This window comes from Trachurus japonicus, chromosome 11 (genome assembly GCF_045865225.1).
Source record: "Trachurus japonicus isolate A0001 chromosome 11, Traja_1.0".
In the NCBI taxonomy this organism is placed as follows: domain Eukaryota; kingdom Metazoa; phylum Chordata; class Actinopteri; order Carangiformes; family Carangidae; genus Trachurus; species Trachurus japonicus.
Window position 1 is genome coordinate 22,447,498 of NC_140917.1, and position 21,200 is coordinate 22,468,697.

The window sequence follows — 21,200 nt, forward strand, 5'->3', positions numbered from 1 at the left end:
GTAATGCTGCATTAGCATCAAAACAAAGTAAGCTGAATAAAAAATTATAATACAAACTGGAAAAGTCAGGGGCCCACTTAAGTATTAGGGGACCCAGAATTCTTAGCAACGGCCCTGTGACCATTAGCATGGGTTTATTTTTTGAATGTATTTTAATAAGGACTGTGGTTTTTCTTCCAGTTATAGCAACTTCTGGAAAAACAGCATGAAGATGAGCCATTAAAGTGTACCTCAGTGCAACTTAATGATAACAATCAAAAATCTGACATGGAGCAACAGGGGTCAGAGCAGAGAGACCTCTGCTTGGCCATGAGCGTCTCTGGGTTTCCAGACACTCCCTAACCACCAGGCCTGCCAGCGCGAGGAGTAGGAGGAGGAGGAGGAGGAGGAGGAGGAGGAGGATCGGGTGAAAGTGGAGCGGAGGGAGAGGAGAAACCGTCCCCTGTCGGAAGTATGCAGGGATCGTCCTTTCAGACCTTACGTCAGCCCGGACTCTTTAACAGGCTGTCAGCCCGGGACGCAGACAGAGGTGCGCGGAGATGACAGCGACGGGACGAGGATGTAGCTCACCTGCGGAGCGCGGCGCGTCGTGCGTTTAAAAAAAACAGAAAACAACCCCAACAGAAAACAAACACAACGCGGGACTAATTCTGGATTCAATGCATTTGCAGCTCTCCACCAGTGATGAGTTGGCTCTTGTTGTGGATTCTAGCAGCGGGCGGGATTCAACAGGTGGGATGGAGGAGAACTTCCCCAAATCTTTTTGTTTTATGCGCAAACTGCGTATTTGGCACAGTTATACTGCAGGAGGTCAGGCTGTGTCTGAAAATACGTGTCTTCATTCACTTGTATCCATTGTTACTCCATGAAATGAATACAAAAGCCCCAATGGAAGCTTGCTGTGTGATTTAGTGACTATATTTATATATGGTCTTCATGTGTGTAACTGTAGTTCAAACAAATTAACGTAGGTTGGCAGCTTATAAAGCGACCTTATCATGACTTGCTGTGTTTTGCTTGTGCATCATCTTAGATACCTATCACCTTATTAATTGAGCATCCCTCCTCGTACTGCAGAATTCCCACTGTTATTCATGAAGGCATCTGCTGACAAGCCAGTGCTGACTGTGTCGGGCTTTTGTGACACATTAGGTTTGAATGAATAGACTCACTAAACTTATTGTTGTCCTCAACCATCCCAAGATTGAACTTGCAGTGTGAGATGGGAGCAGCTGCCTCCCTGCTGCTTCTCTGACTAACTTATATTTAAGCGCCACCTCGTGGTTATATAGGAAACTGCTTTAAAAAAAAAAAAGAAAGTTGATTCATGAATGTTTTCCAAAGACCTCCTTTATTTTGAACTAAATCAGCTGTTCACTGTAGAATTGGATACTTCGTTTTTTTTTTATACAATGAAGTAATAATGATCAGATTGTATATTTTACACTTAAGTGAAATCATCTATACTCATTATTTCAATCCAAATTCTCACACTGTCAGACTCAAAATCTCTTAGACTTTTATGTATTTCAAATACTTAAAGTTCATGTTGCCCTCAATGTTGCAAACCTTTGCAGGGGAATTTAAAACAATGCCAGAGTGACAGTTTCAATCAACCAACCATGGTGAATTCTTTTTCAAATGTTTTCCTCTTCCCCTGAGGAAGGGTTTGTCCGTGCCTGCACTCGTGCTTCCAGAGGTCACCTGCAGTGACCAGGGCTGACGGGAAGAAAACATCAGGCAGGCAGGGGAAGAAAGGTCAACAGTCTGTGTCACCTCTCTCAACAGAGAAAACAAACACTTTTGATTAGCTGTCCGTCACCAAAACTTGGCTGCTATTTGAGGCCACAAAGGGAACGATAGGAAGAGATGAGGATTCTGACTGAACATATGAATATTTTTAGACCACTATTATTTTTTCATCTTTCTCTGCCTGTCGTCTTGCTACTTACTAAGCTGTTTCTCAAATTCATTTATTGCATTGTGACACAGCCTTTGTTTAACAGTGATTACATACTTTTTAAATTCAAGCATGCTAAATTTAGTCAGCAAAGATGAATGATTATATTAGGTCAATCCCATGTTTTCATAATGAACTTATGAGACACCTACCTCCCAATTTGCTTTCCTGTCCTTGTAAGGGTAATAGACATGTTTTGGACTGGTTTTTTTGCCTGTTTTCCTTTTTTGTGTGTCTATAGCTGCGGGTAGAAGTAGCATTTCTGAGGAATGGCTTAGTGGCACGACTCTGATTAAAACTCATTTATCTGAATTAGCTTTCGACACTGTACAGAGCAGTTATTAATATGAACATAATTCCATTGAAGTGCAGGGAAATGACATAGAGTAGCCATGCATAAGATGATTAAGTATGTTTTCTCACAATTAATTACAGATTAAGTGTGCATGCACGTGTGTTTGTGTGTGTGTGTGTGTGTGTGTGTGTGTGTGTGTCTTCCATGGATTAGAAGCTTACTAAAGTGCTCCTCTGAGCATATGGATCATGTTATAATTTACGAGCACACAGACAATATTGGACCTCCAGTCAAATGCTTCACTCCCTCTCTAGACCCCAGCACATTGTGGTAATTATGATGGACATTTTAGCTGCTGCAGCTTGAATTACTGCATCCGTGCAACATAGTTCATCAGTGTATTTGTAGCAAATGCAGCTTTTCTTTGTCTTAAAAGCGAATTTCATATTTCAGTCTCTCATTTACTGAACCACAACCTGCAGAGCAATCTTCTGGCATTTTCTCAAGCACAACATGTTCTCAAAACAAGATTTAATTCCAATTCCCCAAATTTGTCAAACAATAAACAATCTAAATCAAAAATGACAAGCTTTCTCTGCAGTCTCATGACTGTCCAAAACTAAGATCAGACTGCTGAGCTGTTAATGTGCCTCGAGTGGCCTGTATCAGTGAGAACATCTGCTTTTAAGAGCTGCGGAGCCCTTTACTGTGTGACCCTGGCTTCATAAAGCAGCTTTTAAGACTCAAAATGCACGGAGGGGGGGATCTTGATTACATTTCTTTGGCTGGATGTGTAATTTTTCATAACTGTTTAGCACAGTTACAGATATTGAATATGATGATGGAACACATGTAGACTTGGTCACGTAATAAGATTATCTCCACTGGATGTTGAATTCATTTTTATAGACTTTTTTAATTTGTTGCGCAGCATGACCACACATTAGCAGAATATCATGTTGACAGTGAAGCAGAGGTGAACAAATAAGCAAGTCAAGGCCTTTGGGAACATTGACGCACTGAGACAGGATTACCAAAGAGGGCTGGATATGAAAGAATGATTAGAAGGATTAAGGAAATTAAAAATATTACCTCACCACAGGGAGTCAAATACCTTTCATGGGATAAAAGGATTTTGATTTTTCACAAACATAGAGAAACAACAGCTACTTAGGCTTAAGACTTAGTGTGACTTCTCTGGTATGTTAAGTTAATTTCATAACAGACTTTATTTGTCAACTTCTCTCCAGGCCTACTCCCAGAATTCCACTGCCATGCCACCTGCCGTCACCTCCCCGCTTGCGGACCAGTACAACCGGACACAGTACTGCAAGTGGCCGTGCGAGTGTCCCAAGGTCACCCCTACCTGTCCGCCAGGTGTGAGCCTCCTCATGGATGGCTGTGACTGCTGCAAGGCCTGTGCCCGGCAGGTGGGCGAGGTGTGCAACGAGGCCGACACCTGCGACTACCACAAGGGACTGTACTGTGACTACAGCTCGGACAAGCCTAGGTACGAAAAAGGAGTGTGTGCATGTAAGTGTCGCTCACCAGAACCAACAAAACAAACAAGTGTTCTTGCACAGTGGGAAATCTGTTCTAATGTGATGTTTCAGAGGTTTCACGGTCCGCAGAGCAGCACAGGCTGCAAGTGAGCAGGCTAGATTTGAAGAGAGTGGGCGTTTGCTACTGCAGCCACATTGGTTGATATAGTAACAACACAGGCAGAATATTAATGCATTTGAATTATGATGGTGGTTACATCCATAAGAGACTTTTTCACCTTAGTTAGCTCCTGAGTCAAAATCACTCTGAAACACAGTAACAACAGTTGCATATCCACATGGAAGTGAGTTTTTCACATTAAAAGCCTGATTATGTGTAATGGGAATGTCTGCATACCATTGAGAATTTTGGGTTGAACTTTAAACTATAAGTAACCTGCACAGCTATGATATACATGATAATTGAATGCATATTTTGTAGCCTTTCATAGGCTTCTGTCTGTTACATCATAGTGGGGCTCATGCTTGCAGTTGTTTTGAATTACTGTTGTTTGATACCAGCCACCAACACAGCACAACAGCAGAAAACTAGATTGTTATTTACCATAACATGTCACAGATTATTCCTTTGCTATATTCAAATCATCAAGGCCAATACATGAACACACATTGCTTGCAAGAGTTTGTACTTTGTCCTGCATGTCTCTAGAAATGCCGTATGTGATTGGCTGTCGTTCCTCTCCAGATATGGTGGGAACAGGCTGTGAGCATGATGGTGTGATCTACCGCAATGGGCAGAGCTTCAAGCCCAGCTGTAAATACCAGTGTGTGTGTGTGAACGGTGCCATCGGCTGTGTGGCTCTGTGTACAGAGTCCCAACCTCCCCGGGTGTGGTGCCAAACCCCACGCCGGGTCAAAGTCCGAGGACAGTGCTGTGAGCAGTGGATCTGCGATGAACCCAAGAGAGGGCGCAAGACGGCCCCGAGACACGCTGTGGAGGGTAGGACTCCTTGGATACGTGTGCTAGGAGGGAGGGCTGGAGGGTGGCCGTTGTTTTGGGTTACCTAAGGTCATCTTTTGTTTGGGTGTCAAGGCAATTCTTTGCAATAAACCAGGTAATTAATTCAGAAGATCACTGGGTTTACATGGACTCATTCATTACTCAGACATATTGTAATTCCTTACAGTGGTTATAACTAATTATCATGAAGGGTCTAGTTCATTAAGGTTGAGGCCATGTGAATGTAGAAGCAGAATGAGCTCATACAGTTTCAAATCCTTGGATATGTGTGTAAATAAATTGGTGCAAATTTGCAGCAATACCGTTAATAAAAAAACAAAAACAGTCAATAGTCAATATGATTTGACTGGAGAAGTAAAATAGAGGCAGCTGTGCTTGAAATTGGCAGCCAAAAGTGTGTAGCCGTGTGTAGTCCAGGAGGAGAGGATAATGAGGATTGGGTGTGTGCGTGTGTGTAAGAGTGTGAGTGTGTGAGTGTGTGCAGGGACAGGCCAAACCTTTCCTGTGGAAGCCCTCACACTGTTTTTGGGTATCATCCAGTTTCCAGTTGTTCAGTGCTGAGGTGCTGTGAGCCGTGGAGGGAGGAATGTGAACGGAGATCTCTTTGTGTTTCATAAGGAAATAAATCAGATCCAGGCCACTAGGAAAAACACAGTTAAACAATTTAGATTCAAAACAAATACAGTACGAGGCAATGTAGCCTACGGACTTAGGAACAAATGGCCCTCAGTAGGAGTGAGCCTGCAGAAAGTAAAGCTAAATCATAACAACGTCCATCAGTTTGCATGAAATATAACATACTGTGATGTTTGCAGCCATGACATCGTCTGTTTACCGCTCCTCTGATTCACATCCATTCAGCTTTCCCAGCTGAAACCAGGAGCTGGCACAAGAACTGCATTACCCAGACTACCTCATGGAGCCCCTGCTCAAGGACCTGTGGCCGCGGCCTGTCCATGAGGATCTCTAACGCCAACGACCAATGTGAGCTGGTCAAAGAGTCCCGCCTCTGCAACCTGCGGCCCTGTGAAGTGGACATCACCAAACACATCAAGGTAGTATTCCTGTTTCATACGTTAAGCGATCACACATGGATTGAATGAGGACACAGGAAGTAACGTCATCTCCTTCCTTTCCCACAGCCAGGAAAGAAATGTCTGAACATCTACCGAGAAGATCAATCCTCTAACCTCACCATCTCCGGCTGCACCAGCAAGAAAGAGTACAGGCCCAAATACTGCGGCGTCTGCACGGACGAGCGCTGCTGCATCCCCTACAAGTCCAAGACCATTGACGTGGAGTTTGAGTGTCCGAACGGGACGGGATTCACCTGGAAGATGCTGTGGGTCCAGGCCTGTTTCTGCAACCTCAGCTGCAAGAACCCCAATGACATCTTCGCCGACCTGGAGAGTTACTATGGTTACTCAGAAGTCGTGAACTAAAGACACCACATGTCAGCCAAGCTCTCAGCCTGGAGGGGCATGTGACGTCTTTCTTTTTGATGCAAATTTTTATATCTGTAATATGTATGTTTATGTACAAGGGATTTTCTTATGGTCTTTTTTTCCTATTGGAAAAATCTGTAAATATGAATTCTACATGTGTCTCCAGAATGGATTCATAAAGCATGATGTGCTTTTGAAGAATATTTGAAGAAGTACTTTGCAAATGAAAATATTCAGCCAGTGAGTGTGTGAAATATTTGAAGGCTTAATTTATTTATACAGCTTTTGACATATGTTAGAACATATGTGATGTTCTTGAGCTGCTTCCAAGAACAATCAAACATTGTCTCTAAACTCACGAGCCAACTTAGGTAATAAGGCTTCACTGTAGATATTTTCCTTTTATTATTTTTCATGGAGGTTTCTCCATAATAAATAAAAAAAATAAAAAAGGCAGAGATGAGCTAATATGCCAAAGACAAAGCCTTACTTTTAATACTGTCTTATAAATGTCCACAACTTTTTATTAATAATAATAATAAAAAAAACACAATCAGGGAAGATCTGTTACAGGGTTTTTATTGTCATTTTTTTAATAAATACAAACTGTTATGTCATTTTAATGCTTTTCTACAGCATTAGACGGTTGTGCAACGCATCTTTACAAAGCTGTGTATGTGTTCTACAAAGCAAAATTGCTGCTGTAGTGCAAGTAAAATACAGGAGTAGAAGGTGTCAGGTAAGTTCTATGGCTATCCTCATGTTAACATGTGGACCTATCACATCACTCACCCAAAAAAATCCACAACCACATAGGAGCATCACGTCTAAAAAGTGAACAATTCCATGGCACATCTTTGTTCCATTGTGCTTGATTGCATAGAAATCATCATTTAAAAAAAAAGAAGACTGAAAACACAACTTTTTGTCTGAGGCCGTGATCCATTAATAAAGCATAAGACATGAAAGCTTTTGAATTTGTATTTCAGGGTGTGTTTTGATTAATGGAAAAGCTTTTAATGATCATGTCATTCCTGATAAGATTCATGACAATACAGAAGATGTTTTTAAAAAAAACAAAAAAAAAACCTCAAGGATATACGGACATTGGCAAGATGAAACAATATTTGATGTATGTACATGATATATTTTAAGTATGTCCCTTAATTTTCAAAGTTGTGTTTGCAATTTGAGAAGCAAACTGCCATGTGTTTTGTTTACCCAAGTGCCCTCCCCACCCCACCCCTTTTTTTCCCTCCACATCTACAAATCTGCTCCTACGTACAAACAACAACACTTCAGACATAGAAAGTAAAAGAATAAATGATCAAACAATTATGATGAGAAAACAGAAAACATTTACAGTCAGGTATATTTGAGAAAGCGGTGTCAGTACGGTAAAAATGGATAAAAACAGGATGAAGGGAATGCAGAAATGGAAATTAAAACTTTTTTTTTTTTAATATATGAGAGATTATGAGCGATACATGTACAAGCTGGTTTACTCGAAGCCACAGCTTTCTCTGACATTCTCTGCTTCGGCATTCCCAGATGCTGCGCTGCCCCTAACCACACACTCGCCCAACTAAGGAGCTCAGGAGCGTTTGCCACTCACATATGTTTGAGCTCCTCAGAATGACAAGACAGTCGCCCCTTGACCTCCTGCTCATAAGACATCCTATTTTCAAAATTGGGACATCTCAGCTGCACTGAATACTCTGCAGGTGAGAGTCCATTGTGCGTTTTTGCAAACCCAGGCGTGCTATACTGTAGTGTCCCTGTCCGCCATCAGTGTTGTGTGAGCGCAGGAATGTGTGTGTGCGTGTGTGTCAGTTGGAGGCAGCGCAGCACAAACCGAAGAGACCTTCTCAAGAGGTTCAGGTGTCCAGAGAGTGAAGGGGGGTGGGGGTTGCAGGGAGAGGGTGTGGGGGTTGGGGGTCACTTAACAGGACACTTCCGTGGACTTGGGAACAGCCTGGTCAACGTTGCTGTTGGCTGTGCCGTCCATCGTGTCCGTGTGGGAGCGTCCGCGCTGGTTCTCCACCGTGTGGCTGCGGCTGCGGCTGCCCTCGTTGGTGTGAGAGCGGGAGCGGTTTCCCTCGCTGGTGTGGGAGCGGGAGCGGTTGCCCTCGAAGGAGGTGACGCTGGAGCCGGAGGCGGTGCGGGAGCGGACCAGGCGGGTCATGCTGGCAGATGGCACTGAGGAGGAGAGGAGGAGGATTTAGTAAATGCACTGACTGAACCTTATTCTGGTGCAGTAATGAAGCTGAACTAATTTACTCAAGTTCATGTCACTCAGTATGACTATTAGGTCTAATTGAATATATAGTCGTTTTTATGTCACCACTTATTTGACAACTATAGTTGCTATTTGTAGGTAAACATCTCCACAGTCCACAGTGATAATATCAATATAATTGGTTAACACTTAACAAAATATAAAATAGTTACACATTAAACATCTATTTATGCATCAGTAATAATTATCAAATGGCATGTTAAATACCTTTGATAAAGCCAGTATTTTACAGTTAAAGTACATTTTACAGATAGAAATTACTGATAATTTTACTGAATAATATTGTTACTGTATGTAAATACTGTTCCAAGTTAACGTTGAGCATCTGCAGCTGACCTGCAGTTGAGTTCAAGTTACACCACAGTGAGAGCATGAGTCATGTATTAGCCCACACCAAGGAGTGAAGAGGAGGATGCAGACCTCATCTCACCACAAGGTGGCAGAAAACTCCGCTTTAGCATCATGAACTCAGAAAGTACAAGTTTTTGGGGTTTCTTTTACAATGTTGTGCAATCTTAGCCTCAACATAGATTCTGCATGTCTCCAATACTTACTGTATCCCATCCCCTGAATGAAGTACTTGAACGCCTCTGTCAGTTTTCCAGGCTGCATATGAAGAAAACACAAGGGGGGAGATAATCAGTCCACACGTCATTAATAACCACTCTTGTTTACATAACATAACAGACTCAATTTCTCATCCAATAGCTCACTGTTCAGGCTCTGAGATATGACAGCTGCTATGAGCAGGTGCTGCGTAGGGCGGCGGATTACAACCTGACAAATGCGGTTCATGTCTGCTACTTGCTAATGCTCTTAGGTGCAACCTTCTTATGCCATCCAGCCTTCCACCTGACCCTATGCACTGATTATCCAGCCTGTTCTACGGCAGCTATACGGTCTCTTGCAGAGCCGTTTGCTGTCACACAACAACACAGACATACACACCTGGTCAACCTGGGGCATGCCACCGCAGTCAGCCATCTGGAGAGAAAAGGGAGAGCACAAAGGGGGCCATTAGCATTTAGCACATCGGCGCTTGTACATTCACGCAGCAGCGGATACACCCCATTACCCTCCATTATACTCTGCGTGTCCCATTTGAACACGCTGAACACCTCGCCCCTGCAACCTCTAGACCCTCGAACAGTTAACCTCGGGAAACGGCGCCTGTTTTAGCTCCAACAGCCATTTGGTTTCAGTCGTGGATCATAAAAGGCCAACACAAGTAGGTCAGTTGAAGCAGATTGCGTTCAGCTGTTCTACTTCTGGTTAATATGTCACCAGGTAAATGCTGAGCCACTGGAATCTTATCAGGCGATGCGTTTCCATCAAGGCTATTATAATCTGAGGAGGATATGGGACAGAAGGTGGAGGGGGAGGGGGACGCAGCAGAAACAGGCTCCTTTACCTTGAGCAGGGTAGTCTTTGTTGGGTCCAGCTTGGTGTTGCACTCAACCTGTGGGTGCACAAAAAAATAAACATATTAAGTTGTGTCTTTCACATAATAGTATTTTTATTTTAATTTATTTATTTGCATGCACCGCCAGGGGATAGTGAAAGATTTGTTGCACCTCTCACAGTAAAAAAAAATACTAAATCTATTAACTTTTATAGATTAAAACTACACTGTCACTTGACTTTTGTTGCTACACAAGGCTTTCTCATCTAAGTCATTTAAAACTTCTGTCTTCCAGCATTAAATCTCGCATATCTCTACGGCTTAAAGAGGTGACCGAAGTGAACGGAAAACACGTCCAGCACAAGTTAGCTGGGCAATACGTGGTGGGAAGTAAGATCATTAGCATCAGAGCCTCGTTTGTTATGGCTGTGTGAAGGTCAGCGTTCGTGCTTCAACTCACCACAGCCTCCACGGCAGGAGAGCTGTCGCCGACCACCAGCAGAGAAGGACACCTGAATGAGGGGAACACACACATTCGCACATTAGTCTAGATTTTCATTTTGTGATCATTGAAATAAAAAATGTTTTCTTGTGGCTTGATATCAACTTACTTGAGGGTTCTGACATTGCTTCCTGGGATCGGCCTCTCAACCTCAAGATCCCTCCGACTGTAAAGAAAGACAAAAACAAACACAAAGGATATTATAGACAAATCTATTTTTTTATCTTAATTTTTAGTTATTGAAGATAAGGCTCCACCACCTGTTGCAGCTAAGGGTTGAGCTTTATTTTGTGTATTTCTTGCACTGAATTCCTCCTCCTCCTCCTCCTCCTCCTAAATTTCACTCCATCACTGCAACATGTAGATCAACGCTGATGTGTTTACCTTTCGTAGGCCTTGACAAAGAGATGCAGGTTGAACTGGTTCATGTCGTTGATGATGTGGTGGCGGTATGTTGCAATCATGTCTTGGTTGTGGTGGATCTCCTCCTGTGGTCACCAAACACAAAATCAGTTCAGCTCACTGAGACATAAAGACCTGGTAAAGCTAGTTGATAGCACACTGACCTAGTGTACTGGTGTGGTGGGATTAAAAATAATTGCGAAAAGGAAAAAAACAACAACAAAAAAGGAAGGTGTACCTTTCCGAAGAGGTGGGTGATGATCATGTCAGGCATGGCGTGAGTCCAGCCGCTGATCTGAAATTAGACATAAATGTCACGTTTAGTTTTAATGCAGCATTTAACTTATTGTCAGATCTGCAAGTCCACAATATTCACAGATGAGTCTATGGTGTGTCACATAATTATAATTGTGTATGTATGAGCTATTATGATGGGCTTGTGTGTGTTACCTTGTGGGCAGCCCAGTCCATCCATCCCTCAGCACATGGGTTGATGTTGATGAGCAGCAAGCCTTCCATCATGTTGGGGTAGTCCAGCTAAAACACACACACAAACAGACATTATGTATTCAGCCTGGTGTAAACACAGAGTTGTACTTTTACAATCCGAATGTGTTCGCATTATGGTGTTGTTTTACTGGTCGAGTGTAATTTTAGTGTTTTAAGGTGCCATATTCTAGGTTGTTTTTATGATTGTAATTTTACGATCGGATTTCTGTTTGTGACATCTTTTTTATGTTTGAAGCTCACAATTATTGCTGCCTATCTTTACCAGGCTAGATCTTAATCTCAAAGAGGTTTCCCCTCGTTGAATAAATGTTCAATAAAAAATATATTTCCTGCAATATTTCACACTTATTTTAGTAAAAGAGAAGGCTGCTGTGGGGAGTTTCACGTTGCATCTCTGTCAGCCTTGTGTCAACAGGGTGAGACTTCCCATTGAGCACAGTGTTAGTGTTGAGCTGATCTGGAACATTCCTGAGGCTTTTATGGCTCAGCAGGCTCAAGCAATAAGCTGTGTTATATTGCCAAAATCAGCAAAAAGGAGAAACACATTAGCTGGCTCTGCTAATCCCAGATTGATTAAAACTCATAATTATTAAGCCTGACTGAGATGCTCGCGAGGGGGCGGGGGGTACTTACAGCGAATCTGGTCAGAATGTAGGCCCCGGCTCCGATGCCCATGCCGATAACACTCTTCAGCCTGTGTTGGTACACAAAGATACGTGGATACTGTTAGAACAACAGGTTAGAAAACATCTTGAATATATGAGTGAGGGGTCAGTGTGAAAACTGAAGCTCAACTTACCCAAAGTGCTTCAGCACCAGAGGGAGTGTCTCAGAGAGTTGGTCCATGGAGGGGTACTCATATCTGGAAACACAGAAAAACAACCGTCACTACTATCTTATCGCTGCATTATATTGCTCCTTATTATTTATAACAGCCCTCTGTGTTTGATCGGATCTGTTCACTATCAGATCATGTTCAGGTAGCATTAACACAAGTCAAAGTCCCACTATCAAAGCAGAGATTAGGCTCAACCAGATAAGCACCTGTCCCTACATCCCACTTGTCAAATTAGGCCGTCTCGACTACATCCACAGTGATCTACCTGTGGAGTCAAAGGTCACAGACTGCTTGACATACATGAGATCCGTGTTTGTGTGTCTGGCTCACCCAGTGGAAAAGGTATTGGCTCCCTCGTGCTGCCCGGGGGCGTCGACATGAACCACGGCAAAGTGCTGCATGATCTCTGACATGTCCTCGTGGTTGAAGAGCGAGTCCCAGCAGGTTTTGTCTGGGGAGAAAACGCGACACTTAACCGAGGCTTGCATAATTTGTTTTTAACATGCAGTTGTTACACATCGTCTTGCAAAATTTGACACTGTCGCATAACTCTGTTGATCGAACTAGAACAGTTCAAATATTGTAATGAAGTAGACTTAATCACATAAAGTTATCTTGGTGGACCTAATCTTGTCCCACGTGGTGCAGTAATTCAAAACACTCCGGGCTTCAGGCACAACAACAGATGTTTCACCTAGATAGAGCTGAATGAGGAGCCAAGCTTACGGTTCAGTCCGATGTCATGGAAGGTGAGGATGACGGGTCTGTCCCCCTTGGGAACCCCCTTCATTGTACAGTGGATTCTTCCATGAGGAGTCTCCACATCATGCTCCTATAGGTGCAAGAAACAATGACCCAACTTAGCATAAAAAGTAAAATGTTAAATCTGAATAAATGTACCAGCACTCTCATTTCAATTAAAAAGCATCTGATGAAAATAAATTGCACAAAATGAGCAAATTGCATGACCTTCATTCATGCATTCTGCAATAAGTCATCCACATTACTGCCTCATCTAATGATGTTTTTCCCATGCCACTTTGCAGCCAAGCTAGAAAACTCATTAACCACTGATGAAACTCTGATCCATTTTATGTGATGAGCCACAAAAGCTACTTCCAAGAAAATCCAAAGTTACTGTCCAGTCAGCAATGACACCTATGCAACAACTCCGACATCAGAAGCTGCTGTCCAGCAGGCAGCATAATCCAACATATCCACTGGAAACTGTTCAGTGCAAACATTTGAATGCAGGCTTTTAGTGTACTCACGCTGACTTCAATCTCAGCGACTATCATTTCCACATCAGAATCCTCCAGAACCATGTTTGCAGGAGAGGAATCCAACACTGCTCGCTACTGGAAAAAAGTGCAGTTGCAACGGCTCTCTGAGCTATAGATCCAACTGTTGGTGAGCACTGGAGTTGTTTAGCCCTGCACTGAGAGCTGTGTTTTATACCCCTGCTGCTTACCAGTTGGCCTAAGCTCTTGGCCTCCCATGGTGCCTTGCAGGCTGGTCAAAACAAGCTAATTCTAGATGAAGAGATCCCTAAATTGGATCAGCCAATGTCAGACAGAGGGCCATCGGCGAGTGCGTTGGCATGATGAGTAAGTAAGGGTGTGTGACCAGTTGGGGAGCAAGCTGAATGAATGAGCGCTGAGAAGCTGGCAGCCATTATTCAGCAATATTCAGAGCAAGCAATTTCAAAATAATGGTTGAGCTGAGTAACACCCAACTTAAAGAATACACATTTCAGTAGCACTCAGCATGAGTGTGAACTGTCTTGTGTGGCTTCAGATGACAGTCCTAAACATTTCCTACAAACACCCCATAAACAGTCAATGATTGATTGTGTATGACTTGGTGGGTTTATAAAACCTGAGGCAATAAATGAAATAAAATGTGTTTCAATATAAAAGCTGAAATTATCAACATTAATTGTCAAGGATGTTCACAAATTCTTTCAAATGAAGATGTTCTTAGTTGTAAATGTTGCCCAAAATCACATGAATCTTATTTAAAGGTTGAAGCAGTTTACCATCACAATAAGCGTGTATGGTATATATTCTATATGTTCTCCTGGAGGAGTGTTATGTCTCATCTAAAAGAGGTGGAAAAACACACTGCAGACAAAAAAAATCTATATTTTTATCTAAATATTATTTTGAAATTAAGTTTCCTAGAGAGTTTCCAGTGGTAACCTGACCTGTTCAGCAGGTCATATCGATTGTACAGAATGACCTGTTGTGGTTTTCAAACCAGTTTAGGCTCATAGGATCTGCTCTAGAGGAACATCCAGGGAGGTGTAATAACCTGTTTACTGGACGCAACGTACATGTAAACATCAAAGGATTCACTACCCCACGCCCCGCCCACTTAACACACTCGAGCACGTAGGCTACACAGATGAGATAATCCTGCACTGCAATATGCATGTGTCTGTGTGCATGCATGTATGTGCACCTATGAGAGCCACATTGAGAAAAGCAGTGGCTTTCTGTGCCTGTTTTGCATATGCATTTCCAATCAATCTAAGGAAGTAAATCCCCAATATCACCACCCTCCTCTAATCCAAAGTGAGTGATTGTTAGAAGCTCAGCTGCAGCAAAGATATCAAAGACTTGCCCTGGATACTGCCCTGGTAAACTCTGACACCAAGAGCTTTAAAAGCAAATTAACTCTGAGTTTGGACTGATGAAGCTTGACCAGGAGACCCATTACCTGGTGTAAAGTGAAATCATAGACTGCAGCAATTATGTCTGAGGTGTTGGTCAATGCATTATAAAAGAAAGGAGAGTAGGCTAATATACTGAGCCAGAGCGCTGCCCAAGGTGCTGAGAGGCCTCCGGACTCAGCAACACACCCACACCCTAACCAAAAGTGTGCGAGTGTGTGTGCACTGGAGAGGAAAGTGATAGGGTTGATGCACTGTAGCTGTGTTATATTACAAATCCAGTCCAAAGTGTGTTTCATCACTTTCAGTAGCTGACTGAATTAGCAGAACCCAGATTAGATTTTAGTCCTAATAAAATCACAGCGGATGAAAGGTCATCACCGAGACAGATGAGCCACTCCGACCGGTATTTCTTTTTATCAGCCACTAGGTGGTACTACACAAGTCAAAATATCAAAAATTTGTTCATAAAATCCATCTGGTTATGACACTGATCATTTGGATCATCTGTAAACTCAAGCATCAAATAATATATCTAGGATGTGTGTGCAAACATACCTTGATAACAAGCTGCTGTACAGCCTCTCTCAGGCCCTGAAAGGAAAGATCAGAGTCATGAAAATATACAACTAATGCAATTACAGTCTAAAATGCTATTATCTAATATCGAGAGGGCGTCACCCTGTCATTGCATGTATTTTCATGTCCGTATAAGCACTAAGCATCATTTGAACTGCACTGCTCTCTGCAGCAGTGGTGGTGGTGGACAATTCATCAATGATTGAACGGTATTCTTTGTAGAGCCAGATTTAGGACAGAGCTGTGACAAAGGTCAGCAGACCTTATTGACAAACTTGGGGTGAAAAGTAAAGTCCGTTCATGAGGCTCTGTTTCTGGACATGCTTGAACAACTCATTCCTTGCCATCTCTTCTTATATTGTGTTTTTAATCCTATTTCTTTATCAGTGTGATATCTATTATCACAGGTGCAGATCTATTTAGTTGCTATTCGAGATATGTTATACTTCATAAACATATAGAAGAAAATTGAAGAAGAAAAACATTTTATGTTTATCATCAAACATCTATGTATATTTATGTAGCTGAAATAAAACTATGTTATCAGTCGTGTATGTGATCTCTGAATCCTTTCATAGCTGATCCAAAAAAGTCAATTTTCTGCTATAACAACAACTGATTGTATATCTGTTATCTTGTTTTATTGACCAAGCAGTGTCATGAAATTTATCCTTGGAAAAACATTAATATTTCATTGAATAATTACAGTATATTCTTTGGTTAACTGTGTCTGTCTTTATTGAAAATATGAAGTAATTCTGAATAAAGCACACACGCTACTTGACCATGCTAAGACACATTTCTGTGGGAACTATTTATAACTTGATTTCATTTGGCTCTGTTCAGAATACATACCGGCAGTTCCCTGTCAACCAGCAGGGGCTTGAACTCAACGGTCTGGATGTCATCCATTTCAAAGAGCTGGAGAGCCTGGGGGTCAGAGGAGATAGTTTTGCCAGTGAGCGACTGATTCAATTGAGTAGATGAAAAATGAAACGTTATAAAATAGGTGTGTGGCTTTTCAAAAGGGCGCTGAAAAGATGGGAGGGTTATAAGTGGCTGACCTGATGATAAAATGACAGATTACCAGGGGTGGGTGCGACTGTTAGTTTTGTGTTTCTTTACAAAGCCAGTAAAAGAGACAACTCTGACTCAACCTGAATACACTCACGCACACACAGGTGCACACACAGGTACAGGCAGAGACTCGCACTGCGGTATGCACAAGAACATGGCAACCACACAACAGCCAGGCCCAAAAACCACACTTACAAGTCGCTTTTGCACACACCCAACTCCTGTTCTGCCACTTGCACAAACAGGTGACAGATAAGAGGGTGGTCTCGTGGCGTGGAAAAAGATAGAAATGTGATTTTTCTCTCTCACACGCCTTACTGAACCATGTTGAAAAACTCTACGCTGTGGCCACATTGTGCTGAAAACTGAAGCAGCAGCAGCACCACCCCACCCCACCCCACCCCACCCCATCCCATCCCAGATAATAGATTCAAAATTGGGAACATATTTCAAAAAACGAACACAACAAGGCCCTGTTCAATGAGAGAGATTCTGGGAATTGAATGAAGAGATAGAGAGAAAGAGAGCAAGAAAAGAAAGAGAGAAGTGAAAGAGAAGAAGGGGAGGAGAGGGGAGGAAAAGGGAGGGGAGGGGAGGGGATGCATGTACAGAGAATCCAGGCTGTGTGGACCATGAAGCTGTGCTGGAGAAGAGCAGGCGGTTTGCAGCTCTGCATGCAAATCAAATTAGCCAGTTAAGAGAGCTCTTTGTCCACTGGCCCTGGTGGCTCCTGAGAGCCAGGGGTCTGCCCTCCTCCCCCTCCTCCTGCTGCTAAAGGGGGCCATCACTGACCCACACATAGGAAGGAGCTCAGGAAGCAGCGGACACCCCCGGTTCCCATCAACACATCCCAGCCTCTATTCAGCCTTGGGCTTGGCTTTCTAGCTCTTTGCCTTCTGCCATTTTTTCTGTGTTTGTCTTGGTTTCTGCTTGGTTTCAGTCGCTGTGTTTGCTCTTTTCCAGGCTCCTTCCATCTGTTATGCGCTCTCTGTCTCTGTTGTTTGTCTTTGTATACAGCCGAGGCAGAAAATTCATCAACATCAACCAACAACCAACGGGGGCCACACTGAGGCCGCAAGAGCAAGACGCTCTTTGAGAGGAAGTGAGTCACTATATTTCAAATGTGGAGATGACGGTTGTCCGGCAGAATGCGCCCTACACACACACACACAGACATACACACACACACACATGCTCCTCTGACTTGGACAACAGAGACCGGAGTCAGCCAGATCTCACAATACCAGAGAGAGGAAGAGGAGTATCAAACAACAGGTTCATTTTTCTGCTGGGGCCTTCCAAAACATGGCCGCCATCACACTGCAGGAGCTTTGTTGGAGAGGACAAGAGTTCAGCCCCCGTCGAGATTCCATAACCATGTGTGAGAAGGCATGTTTGTGATCATCGGGGATGAAAAATGAAACGTCTCAAGCTGTTTCAGTGTCTAACATGTGAAAAGTGATTTCGAGTGCACACGAGGGAGGGGAGAATCCTCTCTAAGCCTATTTTGCGAGCTCATTTGTAAACACAGCTACATGAAACCAGCTCAGGGACATCAGTGAGAAAAAAAACACACACAAAAAAAAAACGGGAGTGAAGACTTCCTCTGTACTTGGCCACCATCAGCACCTGTTGGCAGGTTGGCAGCGGGCAGAGGGAGCTTGGCTGGACAGCCGACGGACACAAGTAGGTCACCTGCTGTTTACACCAACCGTGCCCTGCTGACTGCTCGCTGAGCTGAGCTAATGTTTCACCTGGCCAAGGAGCAGTTTTAGTTTAACTCCACTGCATCCTGATGCCAAGCAGCAAGACACACAAGCCTCTGCCTTAACTCTTACTCTCTTATGCAACGATTTGTCAAGTTAATTCGGATGAATCTCATGGAAAAACAAGAATATCCCTCAAAGCATGAAAAAAGTTTTTTGCAGATCTGTGTTGCTTTTTCTGGTTAATGGTGTATCAGTGAATTGGAAGTGTTATTTAGTAATAAAGTGGAAGTAAATGGTTCTGAAGTGTATCTTTTTCTCATAGGGATTTTTTGTTGCTGCTGCAGCAAAGGGGGTTTCTTTAAACTGGCTTCCCCCCCAAACTGGCTCAGTGTCATTGGCAACAGTCACACATTGTCTCTAACCAAGTCAAACCAGTTCCTATAGTATTTCCCCGTTTCAACTTGTTTTGTTGTTCGGTCTTTTTAAATGTCAGGCGGCTTTAGGGAAAAAAAAGAAAAAAAACAGACACACACACTATTCTCTGACACAGACTCGGTCTGGCAGAAGTGAGACTGTGTTATGCAATCATGAACAGGAAACAGTGGGAGGATATAGGCACGGGATGATCCAAAATGTGTAGCCCAGAATCAGCTGCAGAGAACAGCACACAAATGCCGAGGCATCTGGTGAGAAGTTGGCTGGTGCACTTTCACTAGTTCTGAAACAAGATTTTGAAATTGATCAGAAACCAACACAGAAACCAACATATTGATTATGTTCAGTGTAAAGCCTTGTACATAATGTACTTCTCATTTAAACTTATTTACATAACAGGACAGCAGATGTGCAAGTTATAGGTGGATTAAAAGGAAGTTTTGTGTATTTCTGTTGGCGTTAAATTATAGGACAATGCCAATATTCTTTTGAAAATGAGTAATTAGCTTTTTTTACTCACAGAAGAATGGTTTACAAAGATATATTTGTGGGTACTGTTGTTTATATCTCATCTATACTGTTGATGTAAAAGAAAAAAAACCCATAGGCTACATTTACCAACTAAATAGTCCATGACATTCACTGTAATACAGCAGGACTACATGACTCTGCTTATCATCCAATTGCTAATCCACTACTTTTTTTTTAGGTTTTGACTGTAATCATAATTTTCATGATTAGGTTTTATGTGTTTATTCCTGAAAAGCAGATTTTGTTGAAAATCCCGTGTTTTCACTCAACAGTGAGATAATGTGGTTTGAGCTTCAGAGGAAAACAACAGCAACAACAACAACAACAACACTGCTGTGTGCCTACATAACACATTAGTGCTTGTTCTCCATGGCAAATCCACAGATGCGACACACTACTTTAAGCCAGAACATCCAAGTTACAAAACAGCATGAGCTCAAAGTCTCTCTCTGTTCGCTGAGGGACAAAGAAACATATGTGCTGATTAGATTTGGTCAGCGAGTCTCAATTTTCGGGAGGCCGGAATCAAGGCCAGGCCATCCTCCCTCATTGCCTCCATATCCACGAGCCGACCAGCATCTCTCTGCAGAGACAATGATTGCTTCCCTAATCTTTGGGAACTCGCTTAATCTGTCAAATCCCTGGTTTTGAAATATCAGCGTATGCAGCAGCAGGCCTTCTGGACTAAGCTGTCACAGACCTACATTTTCAGATTGTAAAAGACATCAAAACGTGGGTGCCTCCCTGTCACTGTGATAAGTTGGTGAGCGCGGGGTGGGGGGTGGTTCAGGGGATCACCAGGAGGTTTCCGTGGGGCAGCAAAAACACTTTTAGTGATTCATGTAGCAGCTGTTGCTGTTTACTGTCCTCCTCCTGTATCACCACCACACCTCCTTGTGCACCTCGGAGATCAGGGGCACAATCTGAAGACTGAAACTAAACACAGCCTACAGGACAAGTCTGGACACAGTCTTACTTCGATAGAAGGATATGTTTAATGTTGTCTGATCAAACCAGTTGCCCCCCCCCCCCCCTCCATCTCTCTGCCTCTACCTCCTCCTCCCCCTCCCCTAGGGCACCACCCATCTGCATGTTTTTTGTTTGTTTTCCTTATATTAAGTCCAGAAATCAGAGAGGATCTGTTATACAACAATTGTTACCAGAGTACTTGCAACATGTGAGATAGAGGCTTCCTGCTCCTGTGCTGCTGGGAAAAAATCGTCCAGAGTCACGTGTGAAACACATGTTGATCTCTGATCATGTTGCTCTACCTGCTGCACATACTGTAGTACAGTGGGAGTGTCTCCCTTAGGCCTATTAGAAATACTGAGACATGTTGAAAAAATGTTTAAAAGCACACAAACAACCTTCCCATGATACATATCCAAATGTATAAACAGATTCAATGTGTTCAATATGCAACCTAATAATAGAGTATACATCTAAAAACATTTAGGACATGTGCGTGGAATCAGTGTGCGCTAATTAGTGGTCGAATAAAACACACACACGTACACTTTGTTTACTTGTAAAACAGACTCTTTCGGTCTTGTACTGACTGTATCTCAGCGGAGTTTGACTGTATCAAACAACGTGCTCAGACACGCTGCGGAGGTTAGCGCCCATTTCCTTATATAAAAAAATTAAAAGTAAAAAAAAACAACCACTGAGACAAGAAATGACTGGATGATTTGGAGCAGAAACCTACCTGTGGATTTCACTTGTGATTGTCCTGAGATGAACACTCCTCCTCCCAAAAATGTCCACAAATACTTTTTCTCTCTCTCTTTCTTCAAACAGTTGCGGCAAGTTGCAGCAGTGACAGAAACGTCGCTTTGTTTATAACGTGAAGCACAAGGCGGATGTATGAGGGAATTTTATAAAGCCTTGGGGGTGTGCAGCCCGGCCCACTTTCCACGCTGCTCTCTCCATTGGGCAGCGGCAGCTGTGGGATTGATAAGGCAGTCTGACTCTTTCCAGCGGTTGCATGATGGGGAAGCTGGTGACACTGACTCATGA

The 21,200-nt window shown here is 42.9% G+C and overlaps 2 protein-coding genes across 3 annotated transcripts; one reads left to right on the top strand and one right to left on the bottom strand.

The window, feature by feature from the left end:
- The first annotated feature begins 373 nt into the window (after positions 1-373).
- On the top strand, positions 374-7,275 carry ccn4a (cellular communication network factor 4a). The gene is made up of 5 exons (XM_085791851.1): positions 374-732; positions 3,506-3,788; positions 4,503-4,757; positions 5,640-5,833; positions 5,921-7,275. The coding sequence occupies exons 1-5, from the start codon at positions 685-687 to the stop codon at positions 6,218-6,220; spliced, it is 1,080 nt and encodes a 359-aa protein (XP_085647977.1). The 5' UTR covers positions 374-684; the 3' UTR covers positions 6,221-7,275.
- On the bottom strand, positions 6,787-20,951 carry ndrg1a (N-myc downstream regulated 1a). 2 transcript variants are annotated; one of them, XM_085791848.1, is made up of 16 exons: positions 20,890-20,951; positions 16,285-16,359; positions 15,409-15,444; positions 12,903-13,008; positions 12,507-12,627; positions 12,138-12,200; positions 11,972-12,032; positions 11,279-11,365; positions 11,067-11,123; positions 10,811-10,914; positions 10,536-10,592; positions 10,385-10,436; positions 9,934-9,981; positions 9,471-9,506; positions 9,077-9,128; positions 6,787-8,422 (listed from the first exon to the last, which is right to left on the bottom strand). In XM_085791848.1, exons 2-16 carry the CDS (start codon positions 16,339-16,341, stop codon positions 8,166-8,168), a joined length of 1,194 nt encoding a protein of 397 aa, XP_085647974.1. In that variant the 5' UTR covers positions 16,342-16,359; positions 20,890-20,951; the 3' UTR covers positions 6,787-8,165. The 2 variants fall into 2 exon arrangements, with proteins under 2 accessions (XP_085647974.1, XP_085647976.1); XM_085791850.1 differs by lacking the exons at positions 15,409-15,444; positions 16,285-16,359; positions 20,890-20,951 and adding an exon at positions 13,448-13,691.
- Between the last annotated feature and the right edge of the window lie 249 nt (positions 20,952-21,200).

Coding starts and splice junctions, on each gene's coding strand:
- ndrg1a (XM_085791848.1), bottom strand. CDS start 16,341: ATGGATGACATCCAGACCGTTGAGTTCAAGCCCCTGCTGGTTGACAGG. Junction 12,201..12,506: donor GCCAATACCTTTTCCACTGG/GTGAGCCAGACA, acceptor CTGTGTTTCCAG/ATATGAGTACCCCTCCATGG. Junction 9,982..10,384: donor CTCCTGCCGTGGAGGCTGTG/GTGAGTTGAAGC, acceptor GTGCACCCACAG/GTTGAGTGCAACACCAAGCT.
- ccn4a (XM_085791851.1), top strand. CDS start 685: ATGAGTTGGCTCTTGTTGTGGATTCTAGCAGCGGGCGGGATTCAACAG. Junction 733..3,505: donor CAGCGGGCGGGATTCAACAG/GTGGGATGGAGG, acceptor ACTTCTCTCCAG/GCCTACTCCCAGAATTCCAC. Junction 3,789..4,502: donor CGAAAAAGGAGTGTGTGCAT/GTAAGTGTCGCT, acceptor GTTCCTCTCCAG/ATATGGTGGGAACAGGCTGT.